Source organism: Ixodes scapularis, unplaced genomic scaffold (assembly GCF_016920785.2).
Source record: "Ixodes scapularis isolate PalLabHiFi unplaced genomic scaffold, ASM1692078v2 PGA_scaffold9__187_contigs__length_104089568, whole genome shotgun sequence".
NCBI lineage: Eukaryota > Metazoa > Arthropoda > Arachnida > Ixodida > Ixodidae > Ixodes > Ixodes scapularis.
The window spans coordinates 68,781,088-68,798,651 of record NW_024609884.1 but is presented as its reverse complement, the minus strand read 5'-3'; the positions used below and the strand labels follow the sequence as shown (position 1 = coordinate 68,798,651).

The 17,564-nt window shown below is 44.6% G+C and overlaps 1 protein-coding gene across 1 annotated transcript in view; it reads right to left on the bottom strand.

Moving 5' to 3' along the window:
- Nucleotides 1–45: 45 nt before the first annotated feature.
- LOC8052609 (Kv channel-interacting protein 4) overlaps nucleotides 46–17,564 on the bottom strand; it is a 35,302-nt gene continuing 17,783 nt past the window's right edge. Inside the window, exons 4-6 of the mRNA XM_029984180.4 lie at nucleotides 14,691–14,897; nucleotides 5,248–5,310; nucleotides 46–3,296 (exon numbers count right to left, since the gene is read on the bottom strand). Of these exons, the coding sequence (XP_029840040.4) occupies nucleotides 3,249–3,296; nucleotides 5,248–5,310; nucleotides 14,691–14,897 (318 nt within the window). The 3' untranslated portion in view covers nucleotides 46–3,248. The remainder of the gene's footprint in view (nucleotides 3,297–5,247; nucleotides 5,311–14,690; nucleotides 14,898–17,564) is intronic.

Sequence of the window (17,564 nt, the reverse complement as noted above, 5' to 3'; positions counted from 1 at the left end):
ACTGCATGCATCACATCGGTGGCATCCAGAAACAACACCTTTCACTGCACTTTGCCCAGTTTATTGAGCCGTCTCAACAGCAGCTATCGAATTTACACAAGGATGTTGCACAGTAGCCTCCGTGTACAGCCAAACAACAAGGCATATTACAAACACTGAAGAATGTCACAAGAATCTCGCAGTCTAACGGAGAAACTTATGAGGAGGGATATCCCAATACATGCTCACCATTGGGAGCATTGAGCAAGGACCCCTTCACTGCCTTAGAGTCTCATGTCTGAGGGTCCTCACTCAATGCACCCATAATCACAGCAATATTCTCACCCCTGTAATTGCCCCACAGTGCCATCACCTGTTCCAAATAAGTGATACTGGTGTAGTGTCACCCCCAACAGAAATATAGCAAGTAAACAACACCAATATACACTATACTTTGCAAACCAACAAATGCACAACACTGCCACTGTGCAAGTAGTCCAGACAACTGGGTGGTGATATCAATACAGCAGGTCTGCAATACTGTGGACCAAACAAATAAAGCATGCAGGCATGGCTGAACCACAGCAGCTGGATGTATCTTTGGCATGGACTGACATGAAACATACACATCAGCAAGGCAGTTATAGTGAAGAAAGCGTATTTCTGCTGCAGGTGCACCACTGAACGGAGCCAAGACAAGTCCAGTTGTGTGCACATATGAATTTGATCTGTGCTTTGCTTGAAACCTCCTTGTGGTTGGAAGAATGTTGAGCTAATAGGAGATTTAAACAAGACGCATGTCTACTCACCGACTTGTTTCAAAAGCCTCCAGAATAGTTATGCATATTTTAAAGTAATGCCTTGCATAAGGTAAAGTGAGCATTCTGCTGAGGATAGTCATTATGTTTTCCCATCTTTTTCAATCCTACTTTAGCAGCAGGTCAATAGCCGGCAGAATTTTGTGCGAACTGAATGCCGTGCCAGAGCTAGATCCAGTGGCCATGGGTGACTTAAAGGGATCATCTTCCCAAATATGAAAGACAAAATAGACACTATAACTAGACACGGGCCTGGAGAATTGGCCCAATACTGAGTAGGGGCTGTATGCAACACCATCAGATGGGGGTGAACAAAGTAGAGATGGAGAATTGCCCTTTGAAGTCAACAAGGAAGGACCATGGTTTCACTGGCCTAACTGAAAGAGATCCCTCAAACTTTATGCATACTGTTTACATATAAAAATATTAATCTTTGTACAAACACGAAGCGGGCGACAAAAATGGACATGAATGTACAAACACTCCTCCCTAACACAGTTAAGGCGACTTTGTATCAGCAAATGGCAGCAACCAGGTCAAGCTGTCGCATCCTATGTAAGGGGTCGAGAAACTTTGAACTCATGTAAAAGCACTTGCTCCACAGGTGTTTGCCCCAAACCTGCCTGCAGATGCTGCTTATGGAAAGCATTAAACTACCACAGCTTCACATGTGCACCTGCAACTTGAGTTTTGGCTGTAACACTGCCGCGCTCTGATTGCCTACAGGAACTGGCTTACTCCCATGCAAATGCTGCTTCAAAGCGCTTTGCAAAACGTGTCACTGAGACATCGCTACAGACGACCCTGATCTGCAAGTGTCACTCCCAAACGCCTGCTGCTGATCGAACCCTGGAGCTTCTCTGGCTTAGCCGTTGAACTGAGGATGCCCCCAGAAACAACTAGACACTTTTTTGTCGGCATGGTAGTTTCACTTTGACACACAACAGCACTAAAATAGACGTGCGATGGTTCTCTCACGCTCTTCTGCTAGGCACAACAACCTGTAATCTTTACGCTAGCTATGGTGGCCTAGGTTTAACTGCTATAGCGTGCCCAAGAGAGGCTTGAAAGTTTCTGCAGTGTCTCCAATCCACACAACAGCTTCCCAAAAGATGTTGGGTCTGTTCAGTTGTCTAGAGACTGAAAAAATACTCGGAACTTTCTGGCGAGGAATGGAAACAGTGGAATATTCTCCCCAAACCTTCAACCTGCAAGTTAAAACAACAAAGCTATGCTTGCTTTTCACATAAATAGTGCTCTTAGTTGCTGTGTACAGCATAATGCAACTGAGCTGCCTCTCTCTTCTCGATATGTGCTCCAGTTGATCTTTGTTTTCATGCTTTAACTGCAGATTTTTGAATTGTACAATATGTCTCAAGCTTTCTGTAAAAGTGAGTATCTGGACGTTGCAGAATTAGGAGCAGTGTAGTTTCACTCAACAAATCTGTGCATATAAATGCATCATGGGATAACAAAGGGAAGTTAAGATGGCTAGGAACAGGCAGTTGTGAATTTGAAACAGTATTCTGCCAACCAACAATGGGTTTTACCATCATAGGTGAGGGAGACTATTTGGTGTACCCTGCCAGATAATGCATCAGCCTGCATTAGTGAAGAAACATGCCTTCACCACATGTATGAATAGTCTGCAGTATGTTTCCAGGCCTGGCTCGAGGTGCCCTTCCCTGGTGTCCTGCACTAGCCTGCCACAAGAGTGACAATTCCCAAAGCAGGTCTTTCGATTTTTGTTTTTTCAGACATAGCTGCTCGCAATATTATGTGTCTAGGGGGCTACAAATTGTGTTCTCTTTGCACTGTACTGGCTTCATAATACTGTGTAGTACCAGAGTACTCTTCAATTCAAACTGTTTCAAAATACTCTTGGGGTGTTGTGGAACAAAAAGGAAGACTTTCATTTTTTTTATAATTATTAAATAGTTGCCATTTTCATTACAAAACTCTAGCTGGTTGTGAATGATTTAATACTGCAAATGTCGTCTTGGAGAAGCAGCTTTGTCTGGTGGTGCTGACTTCTTTTTATGGCATGAAAATCACGAGATTCAGAGGCCATCCCACACAGCAGTGTCACAGACGATCATATCAAAAGAGTATTTGAGCAGGGGTTGCTACCAACCATACGGGGTACTTTCAAGTGCAGGAGCTTTCCCATCACCTGGCCTTAGTTAGGTTTTGGATACATGCTACGAGGTCGTACAGAATTTCACATTAACAAGCGATGGTGCACCGCAGTGGCAGCAAGCCTTTGCAGACGAGTATCCAATTGTATGTAAAACTTGTTGCATTTAAGTGATTTTCAAATGGCTTGCGTAGTCGCTGGACGGTTTGAAGCGACATTCGCAAATTTGGTCAGTGCCCAACACACTCGGCCTGCATAAATCTCACAATATCAAAAGACACCCGAACGCCGTTTCTATCTGCAGCAACCAGTCGCTACAGCGTCGTGTCCAGAAGAGTCAAGGACCGTGCAATGGTGTCGTCCTGGAAACATTCATGTGACTTAGTGGATAAGGTTTCATCTCTGGTAAAAGTGCAACAAATACGAATGGGAAACCCTGATTAAATTTGGACTGCACAGCTGAGAATAGTATTTTTACTAAAGCATGGGTATATGAGCTCGAAAGACAATACAAGTTGAGTGCACTAGATCATGACTTTGTTTCAGAAATTTAAAATTGTTGTGGGCATAGATGTTTCGAGTTCCTTGTAGCCTTTCTACCTAACCTCTGCACACCTGGTATGTCTCTTAAGCAACTGCTGTGACTAAATCAAGCTCTATTTCATCTGCCACTGCCTTTGCCCTGTGCATTTGTAGTGGGTGTGGGGGGAAGTGTCGGTAGAGGGGGATATTTGAAATGCTTCCATTTTTATTGCAGTGTATTTTAGCTAACCGAATAAAACCTGCAAAATAAGCGATTGTTGGCCTGGGTAATGGTTGCAATTGCGAGTAACAACAGGCAAACAACCATCGATCCATGGTGTTTCTCTGTATGCTCTTGTAGGCCTGTAAACCCCCTTTGCACTACTTTCCGGGAATTCTGAGAATGGTGTTCCTTCAGCCTCACTCTTGCAGCTTGACTTGTTTACAGTCGTTGCCGGAGCTCCGGGTCAAAAGAAGCACCACTCCCAGAATTCCTGAAACATGGCATGCTCGTAACATTCGGGATTCTCGGCGGTCATGGGCAAAATGTTTATTAGCACTGCTGCATTACATAACCCTAGATTGTGCCAAACCAAACTACAACATTTTGTCAGTGTACCTATTCCTATAGCGGGCATCGACCTTAAAGAGCCCCTGAAAGGAAAAAAATCACTTTTTTTTAAACAGTCTGGTTATTTATTTCTTGACACGCATGTCAAAAAAATTAATTTTACGCAAAAAAAAAACACATTTTACCAATATTGACGGCAGGAGGTTTATTTGAATTTTGCTCGCTAACTCCATGACGTCACGGAATGGTCATTTGCTCAATGAGATGGTAATTCACTCTTTTTACCTCAGTGAAGGCAAAGCTGATCCACCTCTCCTCCATGCACCCAAAATGCCAAGAGAGAAAACGAGTGGAAAGGAGGTGACTACCGATTGCTAAATCAAGTTTCACGCCGTCAATATTGCTCTAAAAAGAAAAGAAAATTGTTTTTTGCATAAACCTAATTTTTGACACACGTGTCCCAAGCAGACTGTTTAAGAAAAAAGCATTTTTCTTTTCAGGGGCCCTTTAAAAGGACACTGACACCCCCCCCCCCCCACATTATTTTTTGTATTATTTTTAGTTTGGCAATCTGTTATTGTGTCAGAAGACTACCCAATCAATATTTTGCTACAGCGTCACATATATTTTTAATAAAATAATAATAATAAAAAAATGCAACTGCTCGAAACCGAAACTGGACTGGGGAGGAAGAAGAAATATAGTGTTGCCAAAAGTCACGTAACTGTGCAACGTTTTTTTTTCTTTTTCAATTAACATGTTTGCAGCTTTTTAGATGTCACAGAAAATGGCTATCGTATTTTTCTTCTATTTGTAATATTGAGTGTGTAACTTCGATGACCTACAACTTTGATTACCTTTGGTGGTTGTGTCTAAACCATAGAAAACGGCACGTGACCACTGAGAAGAGAGTAAGCGCGACTCAAACCCGGAAGTTCTCGTTCGGCGGTTTTCGGGCAGAAAGAAAACGAATTTCGAGCCGCAAATTGTGTTAGGGGTACTTAGGCTCTCACACGTCATGTACAAATAAAAATCTTGGCGAGCATAAAATACCCTGTCAGTGTCCCTTTAACCACATGAAAAGTTAATAATGTGCCCCTACTTGATATGCATGATTTCCCACAGTTACAATAGGTTTACAATAGGTGGAAAACAGGTGGCACAGGTTAGCAAGTTTGATGTTTATAGTGGAAGAGCTTTGCACTACAGGGGGAGCTTACCTTGGAACACATTTGCATGAACTCGTCCATGGTAACGACACCATCCCGGTTCACGTCCATTTTCTGGATAGCAAAATACAGAGGGTTATAGAACTTGCTAAGACTGGAGCTTGGACTAGTTGGTTGAACGTGTCTAAAACGATGAGAACAGCACACAAGGGACGAACGCGGAAAAAAGAACAAACGGCACTAACAACTAAAGTATTATTTTCAAGATTGAAATATATGCCAGCAAACGGGATACATAGAAATAATATACAAAAAGCCTTGAAACACTTGCGAATGTCTCCCCTACACAACTGGAAACCTCAACTACCTGGATAATGACAATGAAGGAGGTCTCACGCAGTTTTCTTTCAGCTGTTGTTTTCGCTTTGATAATTTCTCTGGTTAAAGTCCGACCTACAGAATCGTCTTCTACCAGGGAAAAAACTGGTTCCCAATTTCCTTCTCTCCATTCCCTCTCGCCCACTTTTCCCCTCCTCTCTACACAGGAGTGGATCTCTGAACTATTCCCGGTAGAGAGAAGGAGAGTCTCCCTCTTTCTCAAATGGAACGGAGGAATTGAGGGAGAGTTTCCTTCTCTCTACTTGTTGGTCGGCCTTTAATTACCGTATTTACTCGAGTAGTAGTTGCACTGTTTATGAAAAAAACATGAGGGTTCGCTTTTCCGCGGAGAATGCTGATTGCCAATCACCGCGATCGACAACATGAATCCAGCGGTTTACAGGACAGAGATAACGCATGCGTGAAGATACCATCTGTGAAGGTTGCATTTGTATGGAGAATCGTGTTCTCGTCTAATTATTCGCTATGTTATTTATGCGCAGCGCAATGATTGGCTATATATGTGCTTTGTGGGAAAGTAGAAGTAAGGGCCTTGTTCATAAATAGTGCGGCTATTACTTGAGTAAATATGGTATTGGCCGCTTCTATTCAAGATAACGCAAGATTCAATGCAAACAAGTCGGTCAAGCTCGCATAGAAGTGCATGGCAGCTCAGAAAAACATTGAAACCGTTTGTCGATAGCGTCACAAGAGTAGTTTATTCCATCCCCCTTAACTGTGGAAATCAATATATGGGCCAAGCAGGCAGATGTATTAATGAGTGCCTACATTCACAAACTGGTTTCAGGACACCTTGGCGTGCACTGCCGCGATTGTGGCTGGGAGACTGAATCGAAGAAATGTGTTGGGTATCTTAAATAGAAGCATGCGAACAGTTAACCGGTGAAATTATTGAGGCCAAAGCTACACGCAGCTGAAAGAAACCTGTGAAGCACTCTTTCATTGCCATTTTTCAAGAAGTTTATGTTTCTAGATCTGTATATAGAGTGACCACCCGTCCCGCGACTCGCGGGACAGTCCCGCATTGAGGGCACGTGTCCCGCGTCCCGCAAGAAATATCAAAATCTTCAAAATGTTCCACATTTCACACTGCTGTAAAATTCACTACGCAACTCATGGCTCTGCTGAACAACGGGGCACGGGGAAGTGCGCAGGTCGCTGACAATCGTGTGAATCGTGATGGTACACCATTTTCTATCCAAGCATTGCGGGAAGCGACCATCGTTCTCGCGGGAGATTGAGGCGCATGCGCCGTTGTGCCTCTCTTCGCTTGGTGGCAATATATTGCGAGAGCAAATTTCTCGCCAAAAGTTGAAAATAGAGTTGTTTTTTTTAGTGAATACGATTACACTGGGCAAAGAGACTGTCACTCACAACGGTAAAAAACAAAACAAAAAAACAACAACAACGTATGGTTCGAAGTTTCTGTTAGAGCATGTTGTTAAAAATAAGAATCGATAGGAAACAAGAAGCCATTAAAGATTTCCTGTTTCTTCTTTCCTTTTGATGCATTGAGTTCTGCTGCAGTTGATTCTATGTTTTCAACTTAGAACACATTTATTAACATATGTGTCATTAAAACTTAAAATATATCACAGAGAGTGATAATTATTCGAGCTTAATTGCCACAATACAATTTGCAGCTGTATAATATACTTTGGGACAAAACAGGATATCAAATGTGTTAGGAGAACCACATTTCGTGGCGTCTGTTGATAAATTTCCTCGAATAGTTAGTTTTTCCATGACACTTCTTAAAGGGGTACGGAAACAAAAATTGAAATATTCAAATTTCGTTCGGAAATGAATCAAGCATGACGGGTAGTAACCGTAAATGATAATCGCACGTTTTTATTTTGAACAACTTGATACATTTTTCGTTACAAACGGTGCGCTTGAGCAAGCGCTCGAAGAGAAGCGAACGGAGAGCGCGATGCGCCATGGGATATACGGCGCAAACAAAAACAGAAAGAAAAGATTTCCCGCGTTCGTGGATTAGCAAGGCAGGCGTGGTTACGAGCTTTGCCCTTGGTGGCATTGTCAGCGTTGTGGTGGTGTCAATAGCGTCAGCGCGTTACAACCGAGCCGTTCGAAGTACCCGTGGGGTGACGAGCGTGTGGCTGGCCCAAGGAGCACGTAGCTTCCACAACACTGTCAGCTTAGGGCTGAACGGGGTGGGGAAAGCAACTTTTGTTCGAGTTTTGAGCGATGGGCTAATCTTCTAGGGGGAGAGTGCCTGTGTCCGGTTGCACGAACGAGGGTCCGAGAAAGAGGGGAGTCCTTCCTTTCCGTCTTCTTGGACCGTTTGGTACAATGCGCGACTTGTGAGTTGAGGAGGAAAGCTAAGAGGGAAAATGTTGAAGTGCCAAAGAGCGGTGCTGCTCCAAAGGAATCTGCCACGTCACGACTACGTAGCAGATTCCACAACGTTGCTAGACTACCTCCCAAATAGGCTCCACATGCATCCGCCAGATGCACATTGAAAGATCACTTATTTAGCTTTAAAATTAGTTTTCTTGTGCCTAAATTTCAACGGAAGACTGGTGTTTTTGAGGTTAGGGTGCAACATGCAATATATTCAAGCTAGAAAATGAGTGCTGGAATTTCGTTTCCCTATTCCTTTAAACTAGGGTGGGGCACAAGGAAATAAAAAAAAATGTTTCTTGCTTCTGCCCTAGTCGCTGGTTAAAAAGCATCATGGTAAACTTCAACCAGCTTGACTGCGTGCTAAATTCATTTTTGCAGTTGCCACAGTCGAAATATAATACCGTTCATCTCTTAACCTCCCTCCCTCCCTCCCTCCCTCCCTCCCTCCCTCCCTCCCTCCCTCCCTCCCTTCCCCTCCTCTCCTCTCCCCTCCCCTTCAGAAATGACGCCAAATCCAGAAGTTTCTTAAACTTCTCTGAATTTGGCGCCGCTTGCACTGGATTGTTGCACCCAAGGCGGTTAAAAGTGGAAGGAGAGAGCATGACGTCAGCCCCGTAGCTTCCGCAAGCAACCCTCTTGTAGTAGATGAGTGTCCTCTCTTTAACGAAAAAAAACAAACAATGAGTGTGCCGGCGAGCTGGTGAGAATTAATCATTATGTGACACCTGAGGCTGGTGCAGAAAAATTAAAGAACTTTCAAGTAGAAGGAACATACCATACAGAAAAGAATGTCTCAAAATATTGAGACGTTCTCCTCTGATGTCTTTTCCTTCGACTTGAAAGTTTCTTCATTTTTACACACCACAGTCTCAGGTGTTACATTAAGATCAATTGTCCTCTCCGAATATTTTCAAGCTCCTCGCTTGTGCTGACCAAGCAAGAAGCAGCGAGAGTTAGAAAAGCTATGGGAAAGCGGCCCCCAGAACAAACAGAACAATGCGTCGTCTGCTCGTAGAGCAAAGGGGGAGCACAGACTATCTGCAACTTATATGTTTTCGGGAGGAATGTTTGTGGGGGTCGAAAATGCTTGAATAAATAAAATACAGTAGAACCTCGTTATAACAAAGTTGAAGGAGCGGTCGTAATTATTTCGTTATAACCATTAGTTTGTTATAGCCAATGTACATTTCTTCCCACTATTAGTAAGAAAGGGGAATTATGATTGCTTTGTTATATCCATTAGTTTGTTATATCCCATTTTGTTATAACGGGGTTATGCTGTAGTCAATATTTTTTCTGTCATGCTTATTTGATGGAATGCAGAACTTGACCTCAGATGTATATAGAATGGATATTTCTAAACATTTGTGGGTTGAAGAATGGCAATTTCAAGGCAAAGTATAACAAACTATCCTCACTGAAATACATAGTTAAATCAAACTTAAGGGGATATACTAAAACATACGGATGGTGATAATATAAAACAATGTCAGCAATGTAAGGAATATTAAATGAATTGTAAAAACAACTGCGCTGTAAGCAACGGGTGGCGCTGCGCTGACGCACACCTAGTGTACTGATCAGAATTACGTGCTTTCGACTACAGACTACCGCGAATAAAAAAGTAACTGTGACTAGTTATTTCAGAAAGCAATTTACATGCTCTCTTGATCATTTCATTTATGCTAAGTGCCTACATATTATGATGCAGCCACCTGCGTTCACGGCAAAGAATATCCAGGATGTCCACCGCTTGAACTTCAATGTCGCGTTGAATATTCAAAAGCACGAGACCGAGCAGTCGCTTACTCGAAGTGGGTGCTCTCGGGTATGTTTTCAATCATCGTAATGAAGAGAATGAGCGCTCAGCTTCCTCCGTTGTTATGCGCAGAGTCGCTAGGATCTTGAGGAGATGATAGACGTTTGGGAATAGGGCCTCCGGAAAGAGGGCGACCGCTTGTAGCGCAGATGTGACAAGTGTTTCACATTTCTCCATCTTTCATTGGACACCTAAAATTTCCCTATTTTGGCGAAGTTTCCCTCACTTCGTGAAATATCCCTCCATCGAGACGCCCGTCTCGATGGTCGCTCACGGATGCGATGAAGTCCGTCTTGCTTTCTGCTTTGCATGTCGATGTGGCATCCGATGCAATTCGTTATTTGATTAATCTTTTCGTTGCACGGAACATCAGAAACTCCGAAGAGCCTTCCTATTCTCACTATGCACAGGCGCAAGGGTATTCAAGTTTGTTTCCACGTTCGGCGTGTGGTTTCATTTCTCCGAGTGACAGAACGACGAGTTCGGACTAATGACTTCTCATCACCCCGAGGATACGTCACTGCTGCATTTGGACCACACTGCAGGATCAAGCGGCCTAGCAAAAATAAGACTCTTTCCTTCGGCATCTTGTGTGGCACAATTTTGTTAAACCATTATTACAGGGGTTCTCAGCCATTAATGTTTCGCAGACCCCTTGGGGATCGGCGGGGATGATATGGAGGCCCCGTTCGTGGAAAAGGGAAAGTGTAGGTTAATTATGATAAAAATTTCGTAAATGGATATAACTAAGTGCTAGTGTGAAGTAAACTTCTCCCATTGACGTATACACGAGAAAATGCACCCGAAAATTGTAACGTTTCTTCTCTATCTAAGAAAAAAAAAAACTTTTATTGCCGGGCTTGACTGAGGAGGCTGAGCTTCGTGGACCCCTAGAATGCCTTCACAGACCCCCATTTGAAAACCACTGCTTTAAAAGATAATAGATTTTGCTTTTGTGATTATTCAGAATTACCCTCGCCCTATATATGGGCCCCTGGTGTTTGTGGGAGAACGGTTGCTCTTATATTTCAGCGTCGAGATTATTATTATATATATATTTTTTTTTGCTGCTTAATTTCTTGTGACAGTATAGCCCGCCGGTAACAGCCAGGCGGCGCCAGTACAGTGAGAGCCCAAGGTTATACCCTGCCTCGGTGTAACTGGGCAAAGGGTGAACGATAAGCCCCACATTGCGTGCCGACGGCTTCGATATGCGCTACGTATACGAGCGCAACGCACACATATTGGAGCATGACACAGCATGCAGAAAGATTGGCCGCACTTGTTTAAGGCCAATTGTAATTGCCATGTAGTGCACAACGCTGCCAAGCACGCAGTGAAGTCTTTAAAGTTTGATGTGAAAACCCTTGTACTAAAGGTCTTCAAAGAGTTTTCTTCTAGTTCGAAATGTGTAGAGGAATTGAAAATGTTTTTTGACTTCTGTGATCAGGAATATAGCAAAGTGCTGGGTCATATTTCTGTCTGTTGGTTAAGCTTGTTTACGGCCTTAGACAGACTGATTAGGCCCGCTTCAGACGGGGCAACTTTTCCAGCAATTTTGAGGTTGCTGGCGGGTTGTTCCCTAGCTTTCCCTAGATCGACGCGAATTGCTGAGATCGGGTCCAGTTCGAACAAGCGAGCAACTCGGAGCAATTCGAAGACGGTTGAAGCAGCTGCAGCCAATCAGAGACGCAATATTTTCACGTGACACCCCGGTGGTGGTGATGATGACAGCTAAAGACTTAGTTCCGGTTTGGAATGGATAGTTTTCGGAAATAAACAGTTTCAGAAAAATTAGTTAGTATTCTCAACGCCGTTCAAAGATATAAGAACACGTTTTTAGCGCGTAGCTGGGCATCTAAATAGTGAAAAAAGAATCAAATTTAATGATGACGATGGCAAGTCGGAGCAATTCGGTTGCTGCGTGTGAACGCGGGCGGCCCGTGTTGCTGGTGTTGCGACGTCAAATTGCTGGGTGAAATTGATCCGTCTGAAGCGGGCCTTAAGAACTGGGCTCCCATCAAGTCCTACTTTCTGAGTCAAAGCGAGGAGGAGTGCGAAAAAATAATTTGGATATTTATTGGCAACCAAGCCGATGGACTTTCGGTGTGTATCACGCTTCCGGAGTGCTATCTGCACTTTATGCACTCGTTCCTTGCAATGTTTCATTCAACGATCCTCACCCTCGAAAAGAGTCGTCTTGAGCCGACAGAACTTTATGCTAGAATGACTAAGCTCAGGAAGCAGCTGATTAACCGGAAGGATGATATGTTCTTCGGTGTCAAGGCTAATCACGGACTTGAAACCCTTCCGGGTGGACAGGCTGCAATGCTGGACTTCGTGAATGTTTATGACAGGGCCCTTGCGCACCTTGGAAAGTGGTTTGACTTCGAGAATTCCCCATTAAAAAGGCTCGCCGAATTGGATCTGCGCAAAGGTGCACCCAGCATGTCAGTCGTAATGAATGCGGGGGAGCTTTTTGGCATTAACTTTGAAGAGGAAGGCAATGAATTGTACTCAGAGCTTTGTCTTTTGAGGGATACTCTCCCTGGACATCTAGGACATGACGAGAAATCAAGCTCAATCTGGCTCAAATTCTTGAAAGAGGTCAGGTGCCCCCATTTGCAGAACCTAATGGAGCATGTTTTCTCCATTCCTTGCAGCAACGCGTTTGTGGAACGCGTCTTTAGCGTGATGGGGAACTTGTGGACGGATGAGAGAAATCAGCTAAGCGTCCCAATGGTTAAAGCGGAGCTCTGTGTGCGGTATAATTTGGTGTACAGCTGTGAAGATTTTCTAAAGATGGCGAGAGAAAACAAGCAGCTCATCCAAGCAGCTAAGTCGAATTCGAAATATATGTTCAAGTTCCGCAAATAGAAAAAGGCAAGCATAAAAACTGTTACAATTTTGTTTTTCTGCGTTGTTTTGTGTATTGCATATTGTGCGTGTATGTATATGATAATATCCGATACATTGTGGCACATGCACTGTATACTTTTTAACGGACGTAATATGCCACTGGTTTGGTGGATTTAGTCGCAAAGAGCATTTTATGGACGAAGTATGTGCGGTTATTTTTCAGTGCCGCACATGGGGAGCCAGTAAATGCAATTTCTCGAAAAGGGTCTGCGAGTGGCGAGGCAGCATGTTACCTTTTTTTTTGTGTTGGTAGTATGTTGTTTTTATGGCTGTCATAAGTGGTTATGTGAATTTTGTGTTTTTGTATCTGTAGTATGTTGTTTATGTCACAAGACGTTATGTGAATTTTGTATTTTCTTTAACATAGATTAAGAAATGTTTTATTTCAAAGAGGCGGTTTTGATTATTTGATCACATAGAGTATTCTCCTCTTTGTACATAACTAATGTGTGCATGTGGTTTTCGGTTGTACTGCCAAACTGAAGACGGGCACCAGACTTTGTCAAGCTGCCTCTGGCAGCTTTTTGTTTGGGGGCACCGTTGGCTCAAGGCCATAAATAAAGTTAATCTGATTTGAAGTGACGTGATCTACTCGTCCAAAACCCCGAGCTGGCGACTTCAGAAAAAATATGGATTAGCGCTCAGTCTACACGAGTGTAATGCTTTCTGAGAGCAGCAACAAAAACCTCAGTCACTTTTAGTACAAATGTTACTCCATTCACTGATGTTTTTATGCCAACCAGCAGACTAGTTGATTCTCCATCTGCTGTGCGCAGCAAGTTAGTCAGAAATGTCTTTATTTTTCACTAAAGAGAGCATATAATTGCAAATATTATTGAGCTCAGTACTGTGCATTTGTGTACATGTACATTATACTAATTCCTCTCTAGGAAATCATTCGTTACAATAAATTGCACTGCCTATCAAAGACGAACATGGCATCTTCCTTTCAACACAATTTCAATATACCCCCTCCCCCCCCCGTCGAAGGGGGGCCGGTTTTCTTTTTTTTTTTCGGGGAAAGGTGGCATACCTATTATCATGGCATTTAATGACATTTAAAGATAGCGTATGGCAGGATCCAAGGTTAATGTCGTTCGTAATCATAATGACATTAGCTGGAAAGTGTATTAAATTGTGCCGTATGGCAGGCGTATAACACTCTGATGATGTGCTCTTGTGACTTGCGTCTCCACCAATTTCGGTCTCGTACGATGACTCAATATTTTGTGATGTTTGCACAGCTGTTAATTGCTATAAAAAATGCATAGTTCACCCTTAAAATAGCAAAACCACATTTGCGCCTCATTCAGCGGGACACCTCAACTCGAGACCGCGCAGCGCAAAGTTGAATATTCGAACGCGCTGACGCCCAGAGTAGTTTAGGTCTGGATTGCTATTTTGTTACCTGGAAACTCTGTTTTCGACCTTACAAGCGGCTTAGACTGCGGAGCCTGGAATGCGTCTTTGACCGTTTGTGTTTCGCGTCCTATCTTGCCCATACAGCAAAAGTGGTTCTAAAGGGGCAACAGATGACGTCACAGAAGCCCGAGTGTAATGCTGTGGCATGTCGCGATCCTGGCGGTTAGTGCTATGGTCGGTGACAGATTAAGAGTAAAGGGAAAGCTCCTCCCAGCTCTTTCCACTTTATCAGAGCGAACGCTGGAGAGGAGGCGACCTCCTCTCCAGTGTTCGCTCTGCTAAAGTGGAAAGGGGTGGGAGGAGCTTCCACCTGTGTGTCGCTGTCTTTGCGGAGTCTCAACTCCTGGCTGTTAAGGCCTGCGTGGACTGTCAATGTGGAGAGCAACCTGCAGCAAATAAGGCGTCTGCCATATCCACCCCCGCTGCTCTGACGCCGCCAGGATCGCCGCGGGCAACGACATGACACTTCTATGACATCGTCAGGTGGAAATCGAGGGACCAAACGGGTCGAAGACACGTTCCAGGCACCCTGTAGTCCAGACTAGGTTGTTGAGCATTGCGGACTGACCTGGAACACGCGGTCCACGTGGTCGCGCAGTGCCCTCTCGTCCGTGCTTGAGCGGCGGCCCAGGAGCGCGTACACCGAGCAAACGACGTCCCTAAGCTCCTGGCGTGTGATGAAGCCATCGCCGTTGACGTCGTACAGCGAAAAGGCCCAACGCAGTTTCTCCTGCACGCTTCCGTAGCACAGCAGCGACAGGCAGTAGAGCAGGTCCTGCGGGCCCCACCGTACGCATCAAAGCGAAGGTCATCGTGGGCTGGCTCAACTGAACGCTTTGCTCTCGTGAAGTGGCAATCAATCACTCTATTCCTTCTCCAAAGAGCGAGACTGTTGAGAATAGCTACAAATGTTTTGGTGCTAGAAAAAACAAAAGCTCGCATTTGCCTTACGGACGTTCATTGTGACATTCACACGGTTGCAAGAAACAAGCAATCATTTACACATATTGGGCGTTTCTGCAAAGACTTTCAAAAATTCCTACAACAAGAGTGGTTGAGAAGGAGCTATTTTCGGGAACAAACTGCCAGCCGCGGCAAATGTCAAAGATTGCAACAACAGAAACAAACAAAAAACTAATTAGCAAAACGATTACCTTAAGTTCACCTATTACTTTTTTCATTTGTGAAAATAAACCAATGGTTACATTTGGAAACTTGATGAGCGTCATCGAAAACTCTTAAACCAGTCAATGTGATCGAGGATGACTTGAAGCACGTGGAAAGCGCCAGGATGCGCTAAAGTTAACAACATTTGTGCAGCAGGCACAAGGCCGGTGATGCGAAAACACGGATGATATTCTTATCATTTGCCTTTTCGCAACTTTTCGAGAGTCTTTGCAGAAACGCCCGGCATATATATATACTCTTTCTCATAAGTTGTGTGCAGCGCAGTACAAGTGGTGTAGGTTAAAATACTTTACTTGAAAGCTTTGTTTGCAAAGTGAAGCTGCTATTACGGAGGAAGATTAAATAGTTTGCCCAAATTTAAAGGCGCAGTTATTACGTGAGCAAAAACAGGGGTTCGTTTCAGAAACGGCAACGACACAGGTTCATAGAAAACTCCACATTTTACAATAGAGTTGGTAGTAGCTGTTTCATATATTCGGACTAATCATGTGGAAAGAGCGGCATTCCACAACCTCAAACTGATTCCTTAGTGCAATGCTCTCTGCGAGCATTGCGCGGACGCCAGCTATGACCCCCAAGACAAGACGGGCACGACTGCTACATTGGGCCAAGAAACGCAGACCACATACACACACAAAGACGCTCCATCTCCCACCAGTATGGAAACCTTAGCCATAGTGGAGGCCATCAGGGACCACGCAACCAAGGGAGATATCACAATCAGAACCGACAGCCAAGGGGCCATACGCAACTTCAGGGGCAATGCCCTTCTCACACGCATTACAACTATGCTAACAGACACCATGATCAACCATCCTCAGACCACGGTGACCATAGACTGGGTACCGGGGCATCAGGGCATAAAGGGGAACGAGCTTGCTCATGAGCTCGCCCGCGAAAACCTCAATCCGGGCGTCCCCATCCCATGATTCATTCCTACGACCCCTACATTCATGGGCATCTATGCATAAACAGAGAAAAAGGACACTCAAAGAGCTCCGAGAAAACAAAACATTACTAAACAGAAAAGACTCATCTATAGTGCGGAGAGCGCAGACTACAAGCCTCATGACTGAACACCTTAGACACTACAGGGTGATTCAAGGAGAGGCCAGTGGGGGCTATGTTGCGCTTTTTGCACTCCCAGGAGACTAGGGAGAGGGAAGTGACGTCAACGACACAGCAAACGCAGATTGGGTGTTGATTTCGTTTTCTTCTGTCAACATCCAATCTGCATTTGCTGTGTCGTTGACGTCACTTCCCTCTCCCTAGTCTCCTGGGAGTCCAAAAAGCGCAACATAGCACCCCTGGCTCTTTAAATCGACCGCAAAATTCGGTTTCTTAACCTATCGCGCTACAACTTTGTGCAGCGTTGTCCACAGATGGTGCTTTTTTTTTTTTTTTTTTTGTAAAATTTGCAAAGAGCTAACTTACCTGAGGAAAAATTAAATAAAGAAAAAGGCTTAGCTCCTATGGAAGCGCAGCGACGCCACCGGTATTCAAACAACACGGCGCTGTTTAGACCTGTGCGCCGGTCAGAAATCGCCGGCGGCGGCGCGCCGGTGTTTGTACCTCCGGCGGCGGCGTGTTGACGGCGTGGGGATCAACGGATCGGCGGCGGCGTGGCGCGGAAGAGGGAGGGGAGGTGGGGGGTGTGAATTAGAGAGTGAGGGGGAGAGAGAAAGGAGTCATTTGAATTTGGAAAGCAAGATGCAAAAACCATAAAAAGGAACACACTACTTCTTCCATTTTTTTCCTGAGAGGTATACATTGGCCTTCGCTGTGAAGAGTGCGTCTGTTAGAAGAATCAGGTACTTCGGCGTCTTGTTTATTCTCGTTTGTAAGAGAATATATATTGCCGGCTGGCAGCCGCGGCGAGGACCGACGACAACAGGTATTTTATCACCGCGTTCACTTCACCACGCGCTTGTCGCGCGCCCCGTGCCTAACAAGTCGACCGACACGTCCTTCGATTTCTAGAACTCGTACTCTCATTCGGTACGCCGCAAGCCGTCATCACCGACAACGACAGGGTCCTAACCTCTCGTTCGGCTTCGCGGCACTTCGCCGACAGGCACATTCAGAGCATCCCTAACAGTACTTTACGCTCCCGAAGGTAACGGCTTTGTCGAACGCGCCAACGGAAAAATCTTTCCATGTCTGCGCGAAAGAACGTCAACGGCGACATCGACCATTGGAGCGATTATCTCCAGGCAACCAGCTTTCAAGTGAACCAGCAGCCGTACGCCGGACT